This window comes from Radiomyces spectabilis (assembly GCF_025331425.1).
Source record: "Radiomyces spectabilis strain NRRL 2753 chromosome Unknown BYT42scaffold_9, whole genome shotgun sequence".
Taxonomy (NCBI): domain Eukaryota; kingdom Fungi; phylum Mucoromycota; class Mucoromycetes; order Mucorales; family Radiomycetaceae; genus Radiomyces; species Radiomyces spectabilis.
In genome coordinates this window covers 1,458,306-1,476,063 of record NW_026251934.1, presented here as the reverse complement: position 1 = coordinate 1,476,063, position 17,758 = coordinate 1,458,306, and the positions used below count along the sequence as shown (strand labels likewise).

General features: G+C 43.8%; 7 protein-coding genes across 7 annotated transcripts; 5 read left to right on the top strand and 2 right to left on the bottom strand.

Moving 5' to 3' along the window:
• Window positions 1-1,256: 1,256 nt before the first annotated feature.
• BYT42DRAFT_414609 (uncharacterized protein) lies at window positions 1,257-1,996 on the bottom strand. Its single transcript, XM_051563451.1, has one exon. The coding sequence runs from the start codon at window positions 1,902-1,904 to the stop codon at window positions 1,527-1,529; it is 378 nt and encodes a 125-aa protein (XP_051421911.1). The 5' UTR covers window positions 1,905-1,996; the 3' UTR covers window positions 1,257-1,526.
• Window positions 1,997-2,230: 234 nt separating this feature from the next.
• BYT42DRAFT_577129 (uncharacterized protein) lies at window positions 2,231-3,307 on the top strand. The gene is made up of 2 exons (XM_051569131.1): window positions 2,231-3,062; window positions 3,163-3,307. The coding sequence occupies exons 1-2, from the start codon at window positions 2,618-2,620 to the stop codon at window positions 3,249-3,251; spliced, it is 534 nt and encodes a 177-aa protein (XP_051421910.1). The 5' UTR covers window positions 2,231-2,617; the 3' UTR covers window positions 3,252-3,307.
• Window positions 3,090-4,930, top strand: BYT42DRAFT_414614 (uncharacterized protein). The gene is made up of 3 exons (XM_051563452.1): window positions 3,090-3,492; window positions 3,573-4,679; window positions 4,746-4,930. Exons 1-2 carry the CDS (start codon window positions 3,266-3,268, stop codon window positions 4,534-4,536), a joined length of 1,191 nt encoding a protein of 396 aa, XP_051421909.1. The 5' UTR covers window positions 3,090-3,265; the 3' UTR covers window positions 4,537-4,679; window positions 4,746-4,930.
• Window positions 4,931-9,391: 4,461 nt separating this feature from the next.
• Window positions 9,392-10,507, bottom strand: BYT42DRAFT_577119 (cytochrome c oxidase assembly protein COX16, mitochondrial). Its single transcript, XM_051569130.1, has 3 exons — window positions 10,160-10,507; window positions 10,010-10,078; window positions 9,392-9,933 (listed from the first exon to the last, which is right to left on the bottom strand). The coding sequence occupies exons 1-3, from the start codon at window positions 10,343-10,345 to the stop codon at window positions 9,865-9,867; spliced, it is 324 nt and encodes a 107-aa protein (XP_051421908.1). The 5' UTR covers window positions 10,346-10,507; the 3' UTR covers window positions 9,392-9,864.
• Window positions 10,508-10,633: 126 nt separating this feature from the next.
• Window positions 10,634-12,699, top strand: BYT42DRAFT_577116 (uncharacterized protein). The gene is made up of 3 exons (XM_051569129.1): window positions 10,634-11,331; window positions 11,402-11,861; window positions 11,965-12,699. Exons 1-3 carry the CDS (start codon window positions 11,055-11,057, stop codon window positions 12,560-12,562), a joined length of 1,335 nt encoding a protein of 444 aa, XP_051421907.1. The 5' UTR covers window positions 10,634-11,054; the 3' UTR covers window positions 12,563-12,699.
• Window positions 12,700-12,794: 95 nt separating this feature from the next.
• Window positions 12,795-15,662, top strand: BYT42DRAFT_577109 (kinase-like domain-containing protein). Its single transcript, XM_051569128.1, has 8 exons — window positions 12,795-13,459; window positions 13,618-14,163; window positions 14,294-14,382; window positions 14,465-14,615; window positions 14,711-14,746; window positions 14,805-15,118; window positions 15,195-15,280; window positions 15,355-15,662. Exons 1-8 carry the CDS (start codon window positions 13,031-13,033, stop codon window positions 15,606-15,608), a joined length of 1,905 nt encoding a protein of 634 aa, XP_051421906.1. The 5' UTR covers window positions 12,795-13,030; the 3' UTR covers window positions 15,609-15,662.
• Window position 15,663: 1 nt separating this feature from the next.
• Window positions 15,664-16,639, top strand: BYT42DRAFT_577106 (LITAF-like zinc ribbon domain-containing protein). The gene has a single exon (XM_051569127.1). The coding sequence runs from the start codon at window positions 15,892-15,894 to the stop codon at window positions 16,498-16,500; it is 609 nt and encodes a 202-aa protein (XP_051421905.1). The 5' UTR covers window positions 15,664-15,891; the 3' UTR covers window positions 16,501-16,639.
• Window positions 16,640-17,758: the final 1,119 nt, after the last annotated feature.

The window sequence follows — 17,758 nt, the reverse complement described above, 5'->3', positions numbered from 1 at the left end:
CATCAGTGAGAGGATCCCAAAATTTTTTGAGGATCCCAATGTCATCAGTGAGAGGATCCCAAATCTTTTTGAGGATCCCAATACCATCAGTGAGAGGATCCCAAAATTTTCGGGGATCCCAATACCATCAGTGAGAGGATCCCAAAATTTTTTGAGGATCCCAATGTCATCAGTGAGAGGATCCCAAATCTTTTCGGGGATCCCAATACCATCAGTGAGAGGATCCCAAAATTTTCGGGGATCCCAATACCATCAGTGAGAGGATCCCAAAATTTTTTGAGGATCCCAATACCACCAGTGAGAGGATCCCAAAATTTTCGGGGATCCGAATGCCATCAGTGAGAGGATCCCAAAATTTTTCGGGGATCCCAATACCATCAGTGGGAGGATCCCAAAATTTTTTGAGGATCCCAATACCATCAGTGGGAGGATCCCAAAATTTTCGGGGATCCCAATACCGTCAGTGAGAGGATCCCAAATCTTTTTGAGGATCCCAATGCCATGAGTGGGAGGATCCCAAAATTTTTTGGGATCCCAATGCCATCAGTGAGAGGATCCCAAAATTTTTTGAGGATCCCAATGTCATCAGTGAGAGGATCCCAAATCTTTTTGAGGATCCCAATACCATCAGTGAGAGGATCCCAAAATTTTCGGGGATCCCAATACCATCAGTGAGAGGATCCCAAAATTTTTTGAGGATCCCAATACCATCAGTGAGAGGATCCCAATGCCATCAGGGAGAGGATCCCAAAATTTAGAAGCGAGAGCACGATACAAGCGTAGGATATGCTATCCATGCTTCAACTGAAGCAAGTGGGCTCCAAGTTTGATTGTCTATCAACGTACACAATGTGCCGCGCATCATCTGCTGTATTCACCCCTGGAACTCCAGCCCGCCACCATTTGGACCTTGTGTGAGGACGTTTCGGTGCAAACGAAAAAGTCACAAGAGAAAATCGCATCGTCATTATTCCAGTTGATCGCTCAAAAGTGATCATTAGAGGCCACACGCGACCCTGGAACTACAAGAGGCCGAGGCAATTTTCGCTCAGGCTAAAGACACTGCTATCGGACGCACGTTGTCACCGATCAAACAGGAGTCTTGGCGCAGCAAGCTCCTGTACCATGTGTGGACGATGCAAGACCAGCAAAGTCTGCAGTAGTTGCCACACCACGACTACCGGAGTGCGCCACAACGGCCATCCTCATACCAAGATTCCCACGTCCATCTTTCAAATAAATAAATAAGTAAATACATGAATTTTTGTTCAATGTTTATATTTGTTTTGTGCCAAAACATCATGACATGACTTCTAAGCAAAACGATGTGGTTTCTAAAATATGGACAATGACAGCAACATCGGTTTTTGAAATGGCCAGGGGCATATCGATGCTGATTGAAGCTGCGACACGATTTTTGGCTGGAAGTATAGTTCATCATAAGGGATAAATAGAAAAAGATATAGATAACCGTCGGAAAACCCGGTTTACGCTGTTAACACCTCATCGAATTCGCCCGTTTCGATCTACATGGACACTCTTTTAGCCAATGCATGCTCCGAAATGATCATACTATCATCTTTTTTTTTCTTACCATCTCTTTTGACAATGTTCAGACCGCCGAGCAACTCGCCGTTGTAAAACAGAATTGGATAGGTGGGCCAGTTGACGTGAGTCTTCGGACCTTGCTTTACTTCGTCATCGGAAAGAGTATTGAAGTAACTATACTTGATGTGACGATCGTTTAAGAAAGCTATCATTTGCTTTGAAAATCCACCTCGGGTTCCTGAGTTGTGCCTTTGATGAAGACCATGACGGGTTGCTTCTCGGTAAGATCCTGAAGCTTCAAAAATGCGTAACCGAAACAGCTGGCTTAAAAGTAGAAGAATCCTGCGAGCCAACATTGAAGCACGTTATCATCTTGATTTCCCTCCTCGTTCCTTCAAAAATCTCGGCGCGGACAACTTGCAGTTGGAGCAAAAGGTATCGCCGACTAACTCCTGTGAGTCTAAATAATTCCGCTCCCATTAGTTGCCAAAGTTTAATTGCTCTAATGAAGTATCTCTTCGAGCAACTACGCTCTTATTTATGGCGGCTTGTGTCAGAAATATGGGGACGCTGTTTCAGGAGTTGATTTTTGGAGTGATGTTTCATAAAAAAGATTTTGACCATCCCAGAAGGTTTGCCAACCGACATTTTCTAGTCTTGTATAAAAGCCATTTGTTTATTAATTAAACAAAAAGGACAATACTTCTTTTATCCATACTCCCAACTCTCAGGAAAACCATTTGGCCAATGTATCAATTCTGCAATATTCGCAGTTCCCACTTGATAAGTATTTTGACGGAATATACATGTTAGGTGTATCGTTTCTCACAACGTGTGTACTGTGCTGAGTCTGGTGGACGTTAACACAGGATTTTCATTAAGGGATGGGAACAGTTGATGATGCGAGAGGGAATTTGACCTTTATCAAAAATTTGTAATTCATCCTTCAGGCAAAAGCTCATATTCTGCGGTCTCATTTTCCAAAACTTCAACTGTAATACAATGTATAAAAAACAATGATCTGAGGTCGGAGTCTATGTGACGGTTCGCGAGGTTGGTCCAGTGAGACATGCGATCTCCGCGAGTACCTGCACTATCGCCTTTTGCTTCTCTTGATCGGGACTGCGCCTCCATGACAACCTACAACTGTGAGCAGTGCTCAAAGGAGTTTGATACAGTGCGCAACCTTGGTGCTCACGTGCGAAGAGAACATGTGAACACTATATTTGTTGGAGAAGGTAACCATGGATCCAACTTATGCGGTGGGCGCGTCCTAAGCTGGCTCCGTTTCAAACGATATCTTCTATTTTTAGAGAAACAGGTTGTTCAGAAAACAGAAGTCGGCTTTCCCTGTCCCCTATGTAATGCCGTTCCGATAAATGTACGCAGATTCCAGTACCATATTCGTCAGTATCACGATTTGCGTTCCACCGTCAGTATTTCCGGGGAGAGGGCTGAAGAAGAAGAATACAGTGGATCTGACGACGAAGACGACGACGACGACGACGACGGATCTAATGACGATCAAGAAGCGTACGCCGAAGATAATGAAGTCAATGATAACGTTATTGTCACGTACAAGCATATACCGCCCCCAAATTTGCAAGTCCTTACTACAAGGGCCGCCAAACGACGCAAAACACTCGGTTACAATGAAGCGGTTTGGGTCTCCTCCGACGCTGCACTTGCCACCGATCAAATAAAGAAGGAGCGACTGATGTTGGCGGAGCTCGGTCATTGGACCCCGCTGTGGTATTCTTCAAATGGCCACGATTACGCGTGTTTATCATCGTCGGCAACGGCAAATGAGTTGACAAAGGAGAACGAACCGACGCTTGGAACTTGGTTTCGCCCTACCCTAGGGATGCCTTCGACAGCACCAAGTAGTGGCGCAAACGCTGAACTTGACGGAATGATCATAATCGACCAATTAACGCTGACAAGGTATGTTTCTCCAGATAAAAAGTGTGTGATTGAGCGCCTATACTCAGTAAGCATAACTTTTTTTTTACTGGGAAAAAAAGCCAAGCCAAGCAGTTGCTTTCAAAAGGCGAATTTAGCGAACTCACATCTGCGCAAGTGTCAACTTTGAACAAGGATTGGCAGTTGTATCCACAACTGCGATTCTACGCATCTCAACTCTTTGCTGGTGCTATTATGATCGATAACGGCCGAGCAATTCTCATTAACACAGTCGAGCCTTATTCGCGTGACTCATCATTGGATGCTCATTTTGAGCGTCGGTTACCCGGGATGCCTTCGTCCTACCCAGACGCACGAGGAAAGTACGGACACTTCACGACTGTGCTTATGCAAAGCGATGGCGTAAAGAAGCTAGTAGTTGGTACACGTACCTGCAACCTACTAGTTACCTCGAGCATTCGTCTTGATATTGCCTCTGTCAACATCGGCCCCGGCACATCTCACTTCAAGCCCTCAGAAAATACACGCGTATTCCTCGACGCTGAGTCCGTCGAACTGGCCAACGAAAACATGATGAATGAGCGCACGATACAAGCGCAGGATATGTTGTCCATGTTTCAACTGAAGCAAGTGCGCTCCAAGTTTGATTCTCTATCAACGTACACAATGTGCCGCGCATCCTCCCGCTTGTCTTCACCCCTGGAACTCCAGCCCGCCACCATCTGGACCTTGTGTGAGGACGATTCGGCGCAAACAAAAAAGTCACAAGAGAAAATCGCATCGTCATTCTTCCAGTTGATCGCTCAAAAAGTGATCGTTAGAGGCCACAACGCAAGCCTGGAACTACAAGAGGCCGAGGCAATTTTCGCTCAGGCTAAAGACACTGCTATCGGACGCACATTGTCACATATCAAGCAACTCTTCGTCCAGGAGCCATCCATTACAATCATCGGGAATGCCAATCTGAACAGCTTACTGTTCAATCTAGCGAGCACCATGACCTCGGCTCTTCGAGCAGCAAACAAAAGCAAAATGGAACAAATGAAGGCGAGAGCTTACGTTTAAGAACAATGACATTCACACTCATTTACGCTCACTTACATTCACTTACACTCAAACTTGCTCACACACATTCGCATTCACACTCACACTCACACTCACATTCGCTTTTATATATCATCATCATCGTCATCTCATCATTTGTCAAAGTTACTGTTAATTAAGAATAGTGACTATTTGTATTAAGAATACTGATTGAAATGTTCCCTTGTTAGGATTTCAGTGCGCATAAACAGGCTCGTATATGGATCCATTTATATGAACCGGGCCAGACAATAAAGTTTGATAAATCAGATGCCATATGCATTTTGACTGGAACCGCATTTGTTCGAAATTTCAAATGTATCTATATGAAATATAGGCTAATTCAATAGCCTGTTTTTTTGTTGGCGGAGTCGTGGCGCCCTATCCTCTATTTTTTTGCTAGTACTGTAATATTTCTGCACTGCATCGTATGCAGTTTCTCCATCTTCAATGATAGACTTCCATGTATTTCAACATCGTTGATGGAACTTGCGTATTTTTACAGGTGTATGGTTGGATGGAGAGACAGTATCTAAGAATGCATGGCGTATGAGTAGTTGCACTCTCTTCTAGTACCAAGTTTGATGCATCCCAATAGCAGTCAGTCCAATTCGTCTCGCAATAGTATCTGGGAAACCAGTCATTTACATGGCTGCGCTTGTGTTACTCCATGGAGCAACGTCAACCGTCCTTTGAGATCTGGTTGCATAGCACGCAGGTGGTGAGGGCAGCAAGAGTGGTCCAAGGCTTCCTTTTGTCCGCATCCTACATCCCAACGCTCCTGTTCAAATAATCTTTCCGAACAAATCGGACCCCTTTTTCCAAATTCATCGGGAAACCTTTTGCCTTCAAACCAATCTATTACATTTGCTTTTTTCCGACTCCTCTGGTTTCTGAGGCGTAAAAGACTGGTGAAGCCTTCGATCTATTTCACACGAACCATCCAGATATACGACACGTGTTTGTTGAGATCCTTTTTTTTTCATCGTTCAATAGTAATCTGGATATCAAGGGCGCATTTTTTCTTTGATAAGCCTTGTGGTTGCTGGATTGATCGAATGCTGTGCAGCCGCCATGCAACGATTCACATAATGGAATGACATAATTTTTAGCTTTTCAATTAGATGCGCCGATGTCCAGTATCTCTCACATTGCATTCCTGCATAGAACAACTGCTGGGATGTCCAACCTTTTATGCGCATCGTTGCATGACAGGCATATTGAACTCGCTAACCATGATAGAGTCTCCACGTGATTTTTTTCTTAGATGTTTTCATCTTCTTGTAACCATGAGACCTTCTTCAATTCATCTTGGACCAACCATGACTAGCTTATTCTGATCCGGCAAGAGGTGTTGGGGGATGATTTGGTCTACATCTTCGTCATCGTAGGTATCCGTATATGTCTTATATCTCATTATCCCAACGGTCCATCTTTTCGATACCTCACGATGTCGCGCTTTCCTGCCCATCGAAGTACACATCTTTATTTACATGACCATGCTTGAACTCCCATTTGTATATATATTTGAAAGGGTGGAATCGCTGATGCTTCCAGGTATACCAAGCTTATCAGCAATTATGGAAACGTTCAAACGCGTTGCTATGTCAGCAAATCTTCTCTTCTGTGAAATCGATGCTCCTGATATATCATAGATAGCTTTGCGGATATCTTCGTCGCTTACAAGAAAATCCACTTGGGATGTTTTGCGTAGTGATGAGGAGATATGTTTCTAAATAGGAAATACTCCTTGGCCCACCACCTGATAGCCAAAGCTCGGTAGTGTTTTGATGGTATTTCCCAAACTTCCAGTGCGGTCAATCGTGAAGCCTACATTTTCCTTTGTTCCATTGAGATGAAGCTTACCTTTTGTCACAATGTTATATCACTAATTCATAACCATTCATCGTTGTATAAGATGACTGCTAATTGTTCTGTGGTATAACCAATGAAATGATATTATCGAACGCTACCTTGAAGGATTCAGGATTGACCATCGCTGCCATAGCATAGTTATCGACACCAATCCATCCGCATTTTCTTCGTTACTATCGTACAGAACCTTAGGAAGAATCTTCTATTCCGTACAGGTGCTGCTGGCTTGCAACACTGTGCCAAATTCATAGACCCTTTAGCCTTCTGCTTATGTTTTTTTTTTTGTTACGGTTCCATAGGGTTGTCCTTCCTCTTTCTGTATATTTTCCTCGTCTTACACTTGAATCCACTTTAACCAAGCGAAACATGCATATCATTGGTAATCTCTGTGGCTTCAACAACATGTCCGTCTAAAGCGGGAGTCTTTTTCTTCGTTAACTTCATGATTAGATTCAGTGTCAGCGACAAAATATACATAATCGCGCGTTTCCAGGTACAATAAAGGTTTTGACTTTGGTGAGGCGCGACATGATAACATATTGCTGCACAAGCTTTGAACTGCCGTGCTTAAATTATAAAATGTTGCCAACCTCCAAACCCTTTCAGTGCCTTGAAATGTTTTTTTTTGTTTTGTTTTGCTTTGTTTTTTGCAAACCAAACCAATGGTGAATAGTAAAAAGATTATGCTTAGGGAAGATTTTCAACCATTGAGTAGTCTCCCTGCAAATTACGAAAAATTTCAGGGTTCCAGTCAAAATGCACCACACATGTTTTAGTTATTTGTATTCTGCAAACTTTATGAGGAGGTCTAGATGTATTGAATGTCATACAATATCGGGTTTTGTGATATTATTTGATTAGATTCTAACTTGCTGATTTATTTACTTCAATACATCGAGACTTGTACGAAATATTGATCCAGTTCAGTCGTTTAAATAATACTGCGTAATCGATTCGAGGGTTCATCTTTCCATGTGCGACATTGAGGGCTTTTCCTGCGCTTGCGCCATGTACTTATCAGTCACTATCTTATCAGCCAATTCAACAGATCCTTTATCCAAAGACGTAGGAGCGTTTGTAAGCGAGAATGCCGTAGCAAGAACCGCTAATGACGGACGCAATCTCCAGGGGGATGCTTGAAGTCATTGAGAAAAGGCCGCATGCGCGCACACCAAGGACGAACTTCTTGGCGCCATCACCTTGGATGAATACGGTCGTCAAATGAGTTGTATTTACCGTGCGTGTCTGAATATGAAATACATTCCAGGTAAACACCAGTGAACATGTGCATCGAGAGAGGAATCACGGTATATGGCACGATCATGTGGAAAAGGTTTCCCGGTGGTTATTGTGGTCGAAGCGTAGGTGCGGATATGATCGGCAATCCTTGTTCAAAGTTGACACTTGCGCAGATGTGAGTTCGCTAAATTCGCCTTTTGAAAGCAACTGCTTGGCTTGGCTTTTTTTCCCAGTAAAAAAAAAGTTATGCTTACTGAGTATAGGCGCTCAATCACACACTTTTTATCTGGAGAAACATACCTTGTCAGTTTAATTGGTCGATTATGATCATTCCGTCAAGTTCAGCGTTTGCGTCGCTACTTGGTGCTGTCGAAGGCATCTCTAGGGTAGGGCGAAACCAAGTTCCAAGCGTCGGTTCGTTCTCCTTTGTCAACTCATTTGCCGTTGCCGACGATGATAAACACGCGTAATCGTGGCCATTTGAAGAATACCACAGCGGGGTCCAATGACCGAGCTCCGCCAACATCAATCGCTCCTTTTTCATTTGATCGGTGGCAAGTGCAGCGTCTGAAGAAACTCATATTGCTTCATTATAACCGAGTGTTTTGCGTCGCCTTAACAAGAAGAGTGTATCCGCTGGTAATTAGGGCGGCGTATGTTTGCAGGCGAGGCCCATCTTTACATCAATGCTTACCTTGCTGTTCAGCGTCTCAATTGGTGTCTCCTTACTTGGTGTAGTCTTTGTTACATGGTCTTCATCGTCACCAGAGCCATGATGTTTATATACTGCATTCGTCTCGACACTACCGATGGCGGCTGAAAACAATGAGCTTTGGATGCATGAAGCTGCGGACTCTTGTCAAAATTGCTTCACAAATGGAACACGGAAATCCAAGTTCCGATAGCCAGTTTACTAAAAGCAAAGTAAAGCGCTTGAGACAAAGTTAGTTGGGACCCATCCAAAGCATAAATCCCGCCTTTGATTACCTGCTTCAAACACGATGTCGATGGGGGAACGTGGGAGTTCTTCCGTGCTTTTAAACACCCTCTCAAAGTTATTTTCGTGCTTTGTACCATGATAAATCGTGATCGTCAGTAAATGCGCCGATAGGAGAGGCACGAAGCAAAAAGGGTTTTCAAACTGTGGGAAACAGTGGGCTTGACTAAAAAATGCCAGACTTGGGTGCATTCGAAGGCGTCACGCTTGAGGGTACCGATGGTGCCGATGGGTACCAATCCGATGGGTACCGATAGTACCCATCGGTACCATCGGTACCCTCAAGCGTGACATCACTATCTATGCATGCGGGCCCCTTGTGTCACAACTCAAATGCTTAAAACAGAAGGGAGTATGCTTCATTTTTTAGTGCCTGGGAAAAAGCGCCCGATAACCCATAGACCATAAGCTTTGGCACGCCGTGGCCGCCTTCATGCGCTTGAGAGCAGAAGAATGACGGATGTATGCTATTTTCTAGCAAGAAAGACCTGATAGAGAGACCATGATTGACAACATGCGACATGTCGACTAATGAAGAACACCGAAGAATCAAACGCGCTACACGGCCAAGTTTTTTCAGCATTTTAGAGTTCGCGGTTTGCTTGACTTGATTACTGGCTATCAATTGGGATCGTCCTTGTTCTCCTTCATCTTTGAAGGATGATCAAACCAAGGGCAAAAAGATTGGTTTTGTGGGAGTGCAGCGCGAGTTTTTAATCAAATCATCTCGACGTCACCCTGACCGGTTTTATTTATTATTTTATTTATTTATCTGTCTTTATCTGTCTGCTGCACCTGATGAGACTTTCCTACTTGATGCAATCTGCAGTGCCCAAAGGAAATATCGTAACTAAGGATGCTTGGGATGCGCGAAAACCAGAGACTTGGCTCCCTCTAAAATTGCATGAAAACCGTTTTTTTAATGGGAGAAAAAGCGAATCAAAGAATCCTGGTGATGAGGGCAAGACACCCATATCGTGTTCTTCCTCATACTTGTTTTATTCTCTCAATACGTACATGAGAGACTTTCATACCAATTGTGATTCAATTATTTGTTTTCATTGTTGAGATAATGAGCTCCTTAGACGACAACTCATCATCATTATAAGATCGGAACTTGCAGCCGTTGTGTGATAATTTTTGGATATGAAGGATAGGTTGTTGATTAGTTTATGATTTGATGAATACTATGTACATGACTATTCGACACCTGGTGGACGCTGCACTCGTACTGGTTCCCAGTCTTCCTCTGTTTTGGCTTGTAATCGCTGGAAAGAAAAAAAAGTGACCAACCATCAGTCCAAATATCTCATTGAACATTTCCCAAAATTTCTGTTCACTTGCCCAATATTCTTCTTGTATACTCAGTTTTCGTCGATTCTTATCCATGCCTAGCGCTTCTTCTTTGGCTACCTAAAATCACCACAAGACAAAATACGTTAAATTATGCTGAACAAGGGACTTGGCTGTTTTTCTTTTGGGTCTTTCGCTCACCTTTCTGTGTCGCATGTCTCGATGATCGTAACGAGTCTGAGTCAGTTGGGCAAGGCCAAATGATCCTGCTACCATGATGGTCAAAAAAGGTAGACCAAAGTACAGCATGGGCCGTTGCTTGACTTTTTGTGCCAAAGGCGCAAATGCGGATTCTCGTCCATACGACTTTGACTGAAATGTGGGCATTGGGCTGAACAAAAAGAACAAAGCAGAAAACAAAGCCACTGAGATTGAATTTCTTTCATGGCAATTTTCGCTCGACTTTTTTTTTTCTTTTCTGCAGACCTCCTGATTATCTTTTTTTCATGCAATACCTATGAATGATTTCGAGCAAACTTTTTGTTGATATCTTTAATCTTTGAAAGATGTTTTTATAATCAACAATCACTCTTATGCTTTATGTCATAATTTGGGCTCTCATTAAAATAGCTATGATGTTCATTGCTTACTGAATCAAGGGCCCACCCACGTTTTCTTCACTTACTGTATTCATGAAACATCGGCAATTAACGGCGTGATGATCCGTGCCTTGAGTATCATAGACACGTTTTTTTTATGGTTAAATGGTAACACTGTTTGAAAGGGTGTATCTATTAGCCATGCTGATACAAATAATAATTCCACAGCAAAGAACCTTGAGCCAAATACCAGCACAAGGCAGCCAATGACTGACTACAGATTGTCAAATATGGTGGCGATGGAGCTCGTGTTCAGTGCCACCATTTTTGTGCATTCACCATGACTGGTTTATCCAATTGGAGGTGTTTAGTTTCAAAGCTCCGCTTTTGCTTAGATCCAAATCGGGTTTTTTGGCAAGAGATTATATACGACATAGGAGCCAAGGATCCTCTTGTTGAAAAAAAAGGACGTGCATTCGTTGGCCAGTTTGCTTACGATGCCGCTATTTTCAAGACGCATTCTTTTGGTGGGTGGGCTCTTGCTTCTGATCTGGGTTTACTCGCGTTATATTTCGGTCGATTCGCCCGTGGCGGAATTGGTGGAAAAACCTGAATTCGAAGGCTATGTTCGACCTGTCAATGACGCCCACGCAGGGTACATTCAAATCGAGGATCATTCACAACGTATGATCAATGCGCGGAAACTAGCCGTCGATCGTAAATACTGCGGTGGTACTTGTCGTTTTATCGTTCCCATCGTGATTACAGAACAAGGTACGTCTAATTCATCGAAGAGCCGATCATGATCATCCGCCGCCAGGCTGACAGTGGGGCATTGGGATAGAATCCAAGGCACAGTTCCATTTTCGTCAGTTGGCTTTTCTTTCGGGCATGGTAGGCAGAACAATCGTGTTGCCCAACGTGTTCCGGTCCCATCTCGGGGCTTGTCGTCACTTGCCTTTCAGCTTCTACTACGAGTACGACTGGCTTGATCGCAACAAAGAGCATTTCAACTACATCACTCTGGATGACTTCCGAGCATGGGCAAGAGAACGGCAACAAGCTGGCGCCGTAGCTACGGCGGAAGAATTGTCCATCGAACTGACCGAACAAGCCATGTCTTCGCACTTGCAAACCAACTGTTTGAAACATCTGTTTGATTTTGGCGACTCGTCCATGGCTCGTTTTGTCTTGGAAGATCCTGAAACGATTTCACGTCGTCAAGGCGATTATACTGAAATTCTGAAAAATGAGTTATTAAAGCATGATCATGTGGAAACCATTCATTTGTATTACGATCGCAGGTAAGCTTTTCATACATCACAGAATGTGGGGAACGGGGCGGGGCTTTTTGCATAGTGAGTTTCCATCTGACTGGGTTTTCTTTTGATGATCTGTCAAAAAAAGATTCGGATTTATTGACGAAACCGAAGCACATCGGCCTCTCTCTTACAACCGACGGTGGAACGATGTGGCGGATCGTATTGCCGATCAGCTTCATCCATTTGTGGCAGTTCACTGGCGTATGGAACGTTTGGAACCCATCGATAATCTGGTGCCTTGCGCCGAGAATCTGGTCCATCAACTGAAAGCGTTGATGAATGTGAAGAATGTGTTCTTGCTCACGGATTATCCTCATCTGTTGAATGCTTCCAAGACCGCAACCGAGTCCATGTCGTTCCGAGCAGATGAACTGCGACCAGAGCATCATGCGGCTATTCGCCACGTGTACGAATCGGTGGATGTGACAGTGACGGCACTGGAACGACCGGGTGTAGTGTACGACGGGTTGCCGGCGTCGTGGCATATTGTGACCATTCCTCCTTTTCAACGACCAGTGGATGCGAGCGTGCTCGGAATCGTGGACAAACTCATTGCCATGCGTGCTGACTGGTTTTTGTCCGGTCAGCCGGGTGTTTGTGGCAAACTTAGCAGTTTTACTACGCGTATCATCGAAGAACGCAACCGACTGGGGCTGCCCCATGACATCTTTACCACTCAATAGACGAAAACTCCATTTCTCCCCCCCCATCGCTCCCCCGCTTCTCATCACATGATACATCATAAAAAAAATATTGACAAGAGGTCATGACAAGCACAACATGGTTTTTTTGGTTGATCGGAATATAATGCAAAAAAAAGAAGACAAAATACAAATGATCGCTTGTGATGGGCCTTCTCCCCCCAACAGATGGGATGTTTATGTCCTACTCTTACCCTCGGTCCGCTTATTGGGATTTTTTCCCAGAATGTCACCGAGCTAACATTTTCTTGGATTGTTTTCCAATACTACTTTTTTTTTATCTTTTTTACAGCTCATTACTTCTTTTTCTGCTTTTTATTTTTTTCTCCTTTGCTTTCGGTTTTTTTTTCTTTTATTCTTTCAGCAACGCCAGTTTACAAGAGTGATTGTCGGTTGCGGATTTCTGTATCTCTTTGTATTGGATTGATTTGGTTTGGATTGATTGTCGAAATGGCAGAAGCGCAACATCAACCGAATTTATCGATGCTGCCGGAACCATTGGCGGCGGAAGCTCTGATGATGGAGTTCAATCAAGCGATGCAGCATCCCGCCTCAATTTTAACTTCCGCGCTGATGGAGTCATCCAACAGCACCTCCATGGACCTGCACGGACCAAAGACGATTGCTGATCAAATTTCCTATCAGCTAGCACAGATGGATCAAAGTAACAACGAATGGTATCAGCAGCAACAGCAGCAACTGACGAACGGCGACCTCATTGATCATTCCTATGCCTACACCACGGAGCAGGTGGTCGAGATCTCACCTCACAAACGATACGGTCGACTCAACACACTGCTGGGCAAGGGCGCCTTTAAAGTGGTTCACAAAGCCATTGACCGAGACGAAGGCTATGAAGTTGCTTGGAACGTATTGCAGGTACGAGATGCTGCTTCTTCTGGCACACTTTTTTTTTACTACTTTTTTCGAACGAGTCATTGGTCGTGCATATATCTAGAGCTGCGGACCTGCTTCTAAATCTCGTACTGTTTTCTTTCTATCTTTGCTTTGTCCTTATTTTTATTTTTACGAAATAGATTGGCGAGCGAGATGATGACAAGGACATGGGACATGAAATTGAAATTTTAAAATCTGTGCGACATCCCAATATTATTGCGTTTCACGATGCATGGATAGGCGAGTCTCAAACGGAGTTCGTGTTTGTTACTGAACTGATGACTTCGGGCACGTTGCGTGAATATATTCGCAAGTTGTCGATACCGACATCCAAAATTGTCAAACGATGGAGTCGCCAAATACTCAAAGGGTTGGCGTATCTGCATTCGCATCATCCGCCCATCATTCACCGTGACATCAAATGCGACAATATATTTATCAATGGCGCACACGGTGAAATCAAAATTGGCGATATGGGCACGGCCGAAAACTTGTGGTTAGGCAAAAAGAAATACACATTGATTGGAACCCCCGAATTTATGGCCCCGGAAATGTATGAAGAACGAGGCTATTCCGAAAAGGTCGATCTTTATGCTTTCGGCATGTGTCTCTTGGAAATGGTCACCAGTGAATATCCTTATTCGGAATGCAGCAATGCAGCGCAGATCTATAAGAAAGTTTCGCAAGTAAGCCTTCTTTATGATGATTTTATTTTCTTTTATTTTGGACCCCGTCATTTCTCCAACAAAACAAGCTTATTTCTCTGCTCTTTTTTTCTGCGGATCCTGTCTCTTTTGGGGTATTCGCTGCGCTTAGCATATCAAGCCAGAATCTCTAAGCAAAGTACAGGATCAGCAGGTCCTCGAGGTCATTAACAATTGTTTATCCATTGACGAAAATGAGAGGTGAAATGACGCTCGTTGCCATACTTTCATTACAATGTGTTTCAACAAGTTCACTAACGCCCATTTCCGTTCATGTTGCCAGGTTATCGGCTCAGGAATTGCTTGAAAGCTCTTTCTTGGCCGTCGAACCGGATGTGGTATTACTCGCAACAGATCCATCTCATAAGATTTTAACTCTTCAAGTCGTCTTTAAAGGATCTGATAAATTATCAGTCAAATTCGAGTTTAATATCGTAAGTTTAACAGCAGCTGAAAAAAAGGCCATGTTCTTTACTGGATCGACCCGTCGGGCCCACTCACCACCATGATGCTTTTCTCTCATCTATAGGAAAAGGATACCGCCGCTGAAGTGGTTACAGAGATGGTAAATTGTTTCGAGGGGGGATCCACTGGAGAAAAATAGCTCATTGCGACTTTAACAGATTGATGAAAATGTGTTGCCCGAGCGGTATCAGCAGTGGATTACGGACGAGATTAATCGAATTCTGCGTGACATTTGTAAAAATGGAGAGGACGACAAGCTCAGCATTCAAGATACCCATGCAGTGTGGCGCCGGGAAAAGGATATTCGTACCGAGCTCGCCAATGCCAAAGAAGAATTGGCACGAATGACGGAACGGATGGCGGAGTCGGAAAAACGAAGGGAAACCTTGGAACAGCAAATGATTCAAGCTGAAGAACGGTATTGCCAAGTGACACAGGAAATAGACCGACTGGCCAACCATAAGCGCTCAAGGTGAGAGAAGAAACCCCGTTTTCTGACTCGGAAGAAAATGAGGCTGGTACAATCTTGTTCACTCACCCGCGATTAGGACTTGGACTTGTAGTGTACAAAGTCCTGACACGGGATCGTACGGTGAAAACGATCAAGACGCCTCTCCATACCCCATTTCCAAAGGTAAAACTAATGAGGATCGTATGACCTAGAAAAGGCTGAGTTGACTGACGCCAACAACCAAAAAATCCCATCAGGCTATGCCGCTGACGTTTCCATTGATGATTTTGTACGAGACACGGCAGTGGCGACGAATCGTAACCGGGAAAAAGCCATGGAATGGGCCGCCAAACTAAAAGATCAGGATATCATGACGGTCGGTGATTTATCCGGTTTACAAGATGAAGATTGGGCGGGCATCGGTTTGACGGTATTTGCGGTACGCGCCCTAAAGAACATGCTGGTCATCCAACCCTCCAAACCTCCCGTTACCCCTGATCACTCTCAATAAAAAATGTCCATAAATAAAACATCATCATCATCATCATCGTCACTTCCCAAAGACCCGGGAAAAAAAGTAAGCGGATTCAGTATCATTGTGGCGCAGAGATAGATGGCTCAGCATTTCACAAGAGTGACACAAACCAGAAAATCAGCAACTGAGAATCTGTAAAGCTACCTTATATGGCCGTTTCTTCTTTATTTATATAACTTTTTGAAAGGGTTCATCTTTTCTTCTTTTTTCTTTTTCTGATCTCTACTTCTTTTCTTTTTTCTTTCGATTACCATCAACTATGGATGCCAAGCAACCCATGCCTGCCTCGGGCCCGCAATCGCCTGTGATGATGCCTGATAGTCCTCCGGCTTATTGTCCATCTGCCATGGGTTCTCCCGCAGTTGGCACACCCTCCAGTATGCCCGTTTACCACACTACTCAGGGACAAGGACCTATGGTCCCTGGTCAAGCCTCAGCGTCCAGTATGCCTGTTTATCCTGCTCAGGCAGCAGGCTCCGTAGCGCCTGGTCAACCTGTCCCATCGAATATGCCGGCTTATCCACTCCATGTGGCTGGATCCACAGCACCCGCTCAACCGTCTCCGTACCCCGCTGCTGCTGCTCCCGTCGTTTCGTTGGTCCTCGGTGAGATGCCACAACTCCTCGTTTGCCCTCACTGTGGCACTCAAGTACAAACGGACACCCAGCATGTTGCCGGTGATCAGACTCATTTGATCGCCTGTGTGTTATGCTGTTGTGCTCCTGTCGGTTTATGTTTCCTGCCTTACTGTTTGGGTTCATGCCAAGATGTTCAGCATACATGTCCCTCATGTCACAATGACATTGGTCTGTTCACACGAATGCACAGCAAAACCGTCCTGAACCAAAAGCCTCATCCAAAGCGATAAATATCAGCTGTAGAATGATCTCCTGCATTATGTTTCCTCGCTGCTATCCACATTTGCTTATTATTTTTTATACCATCATATATTGTCAATACATATAATCATTATTTTATTGCACCTTTGGAAGCAATCTATTCGTACACCTTTTTGTTTTCTTTCGTTTTGATGAAAGGCTTGTGAAGAATATATATAGGTTCATACGCATTTGTGTCATTCTGTAAACTGTAAGGCGCGTTGTATAGTGCAATTTAGTATTTATGGAACAATATTTCATTTGTCATTCCATTGGCATCACAATGGGTATTTCACTGTCCCTCCTTGTGCTCGCACTCAAAGTTGCACACGCATACCTTGAACTTTCCGGGACCCCTCGTCGTTTTAGCGTGTCACCACTGTACACCGCTTTTTCAATCCATAGATTTGGGAATTGCCTGTTATTCAATGGAATTTGATAGCAACCATGCAAGAAGAATATAATAAAAATGAAGCTAAGTCATGATGGATACTTGAATCGAAAAAAGCCCATCGGAAGAAAAAATCCAATCTAATCTAATCAAACCAAAAAGTATTGACAGAAAAATCCACCAAATCACTTTGATAAAGGCTGTTCAATTGGGGGGCACAAGGTCAAAAATAATAGGGAGAAGGATGATTCAACATGACATTCGTGTGATGACACTTTGAGTGGCCACGTGACTTTTTAGGAGCAACGACAAGATACGACATTCTTTTTTTTTTTTTTTCATTCATGGGTGAGCAGCCCGATTGGGGACTTTTTGGCCTAAAAAGCGCAAATCAAATTATTCTTCTGCTGGCGTGTGATTGCGGTAAATCATGCTGATATCATCTTGGGTTGGAAGGGAAAAAAAACAAGATAGAAATAGGTAGGAAGGGTGGTGGAGAAACATGCCTAGGCTTGTTTTTTTTCCGGCTTTTTCAGCCGCATGATCCAAACAAATTGCCTTTGGCCTCCGTCCGTTTTTTCTCCCCCTTGTGTTCATGCATGAATTTCACATCAGATTAGCGGGTACGCTGTGGAATTTTTTTTTTTCATATTCCATTATCAGATGCTCATTTTTTCTGCGTTCTTCTTCCAAAGGTCCTTTCTTCTTTTTCTCCATTTCTATTTCTTTCCCCTTCTCCACCTATACGGTTGAATACGACTCTCAGTAGCGCACCCGTCATCTTTATCGTATTTGTCATCTCGATCTTTCCCTTTATTTTCCCACTGCTTCTATCTACATAACTGTCATGACATATC

Bases quoted from the DNA above. Each gene is read 5' to 3' on its own strand.
- BYT42DRAFT_414609 (XM_051563451.1), bottom strand. From the start codon at position 1,904: ATGTTGGCTCGCAGGATTCTTCTACTTTTAAGCCAGCTGTTTCGGTTA.
- BYT42DRAFT_577129 (XM_051569131.1), top strand. From the start codon at position 2,618: ATGCGATCTCCGCGAGTACCTGCACTATCGCCTTTTGCTTCTCTTGAT. The intron at 3,063-3,162 runs CTAATGACGATC...GCAAGTCCTTAC, and splicing joins CGACGACGACGACGACGGAT to TACAAGGGCCGCCAAACGAC.
- BYT42DRAFT_414614 (XM_051563452.1), top strand. From the start codon at position 3,266: ATGTTGGCGGAGCTCGGTCATTGGACCCCGCTGTGGTATTCTTCAAAT. The intron at 3,493-3,572 runs GTATGTTTCTCC...TGGGAAAAAAAG, and splicing joins GACCAATTAACGCTGACAAG to CCAAGCCAAGCAGTTGCTTT.
- BYT42DRAFT_577119 (XM_051569130.1), bottom strand. From the start codon at position 10,345: ATGCCCACATTTCAGTCAAAGTCGTATGGACGAGAATCCGCATTTGCG. The intron at 10,079-10,159 runs GTGAGCGAAAGA...TGGTGATTTTAG, and splicing joins GAGACATGCGACACAGAAAG to GTAGCCAAAGAAGAAGCGCT. The intron at 9,934-10,009 runs GCAAGTGAACAG...TTTTCTTTCCAG, and splicing joins GTATACAAGAAGAATATTGG to CGATTACAAGCCAAAACAGA.
- BYT42DRAFT_577116 (XM_051569129.1), top strand. From the start codon at position 11,055: ATGCCGCTATTTTCAAGACGCATTCTTTTGGTGGGTGGGCTCTTGCTT. The intron at 11,332-11,401 runs GTACGTCTAATT...GCATTGGGATAG, and splicing joins CATCGTGATTACAGAACAAG to AATCCAAGGCACAGTTCCAT. The intron at 11,862-11,964 runs GTAAGCTTTTCA...TGTCAAAAAAAG, and splicing joins CATTTGTATTACGATCGCAG to ATTCGGATTTATTGACGAAA.
- BYT42DRAFT_577109 (XM_051569128.1), top strand. From the start codon at position 13,031: ATGGCAGAAGCGCAACATCAACCGAATTTATCGATGCTGCCGGAACCA. The intron at 13,460-13,617 runs GTACGAGATGCT...TTTACGAAATAG, and splicing joins TTGCTTGGAACGTATTGCAG to ATTGGCGAGCGAGATGATGA. The intron at 14,164-14,293 runs GTAAGCCTTCTT...CGCTGCGCTTAG, and splicing joins TCTATAAGAAAGTTTCGCAA to CATATCAAGCCAGAATCTCT.
- BYT42DRAFT_577106 (XM_051569127.1), top strand. From the start codon at position 15,892: ATGGATGCCAAGCAACCCATGCCTGCCTCGGGCCCGCAATCGCCTGTG.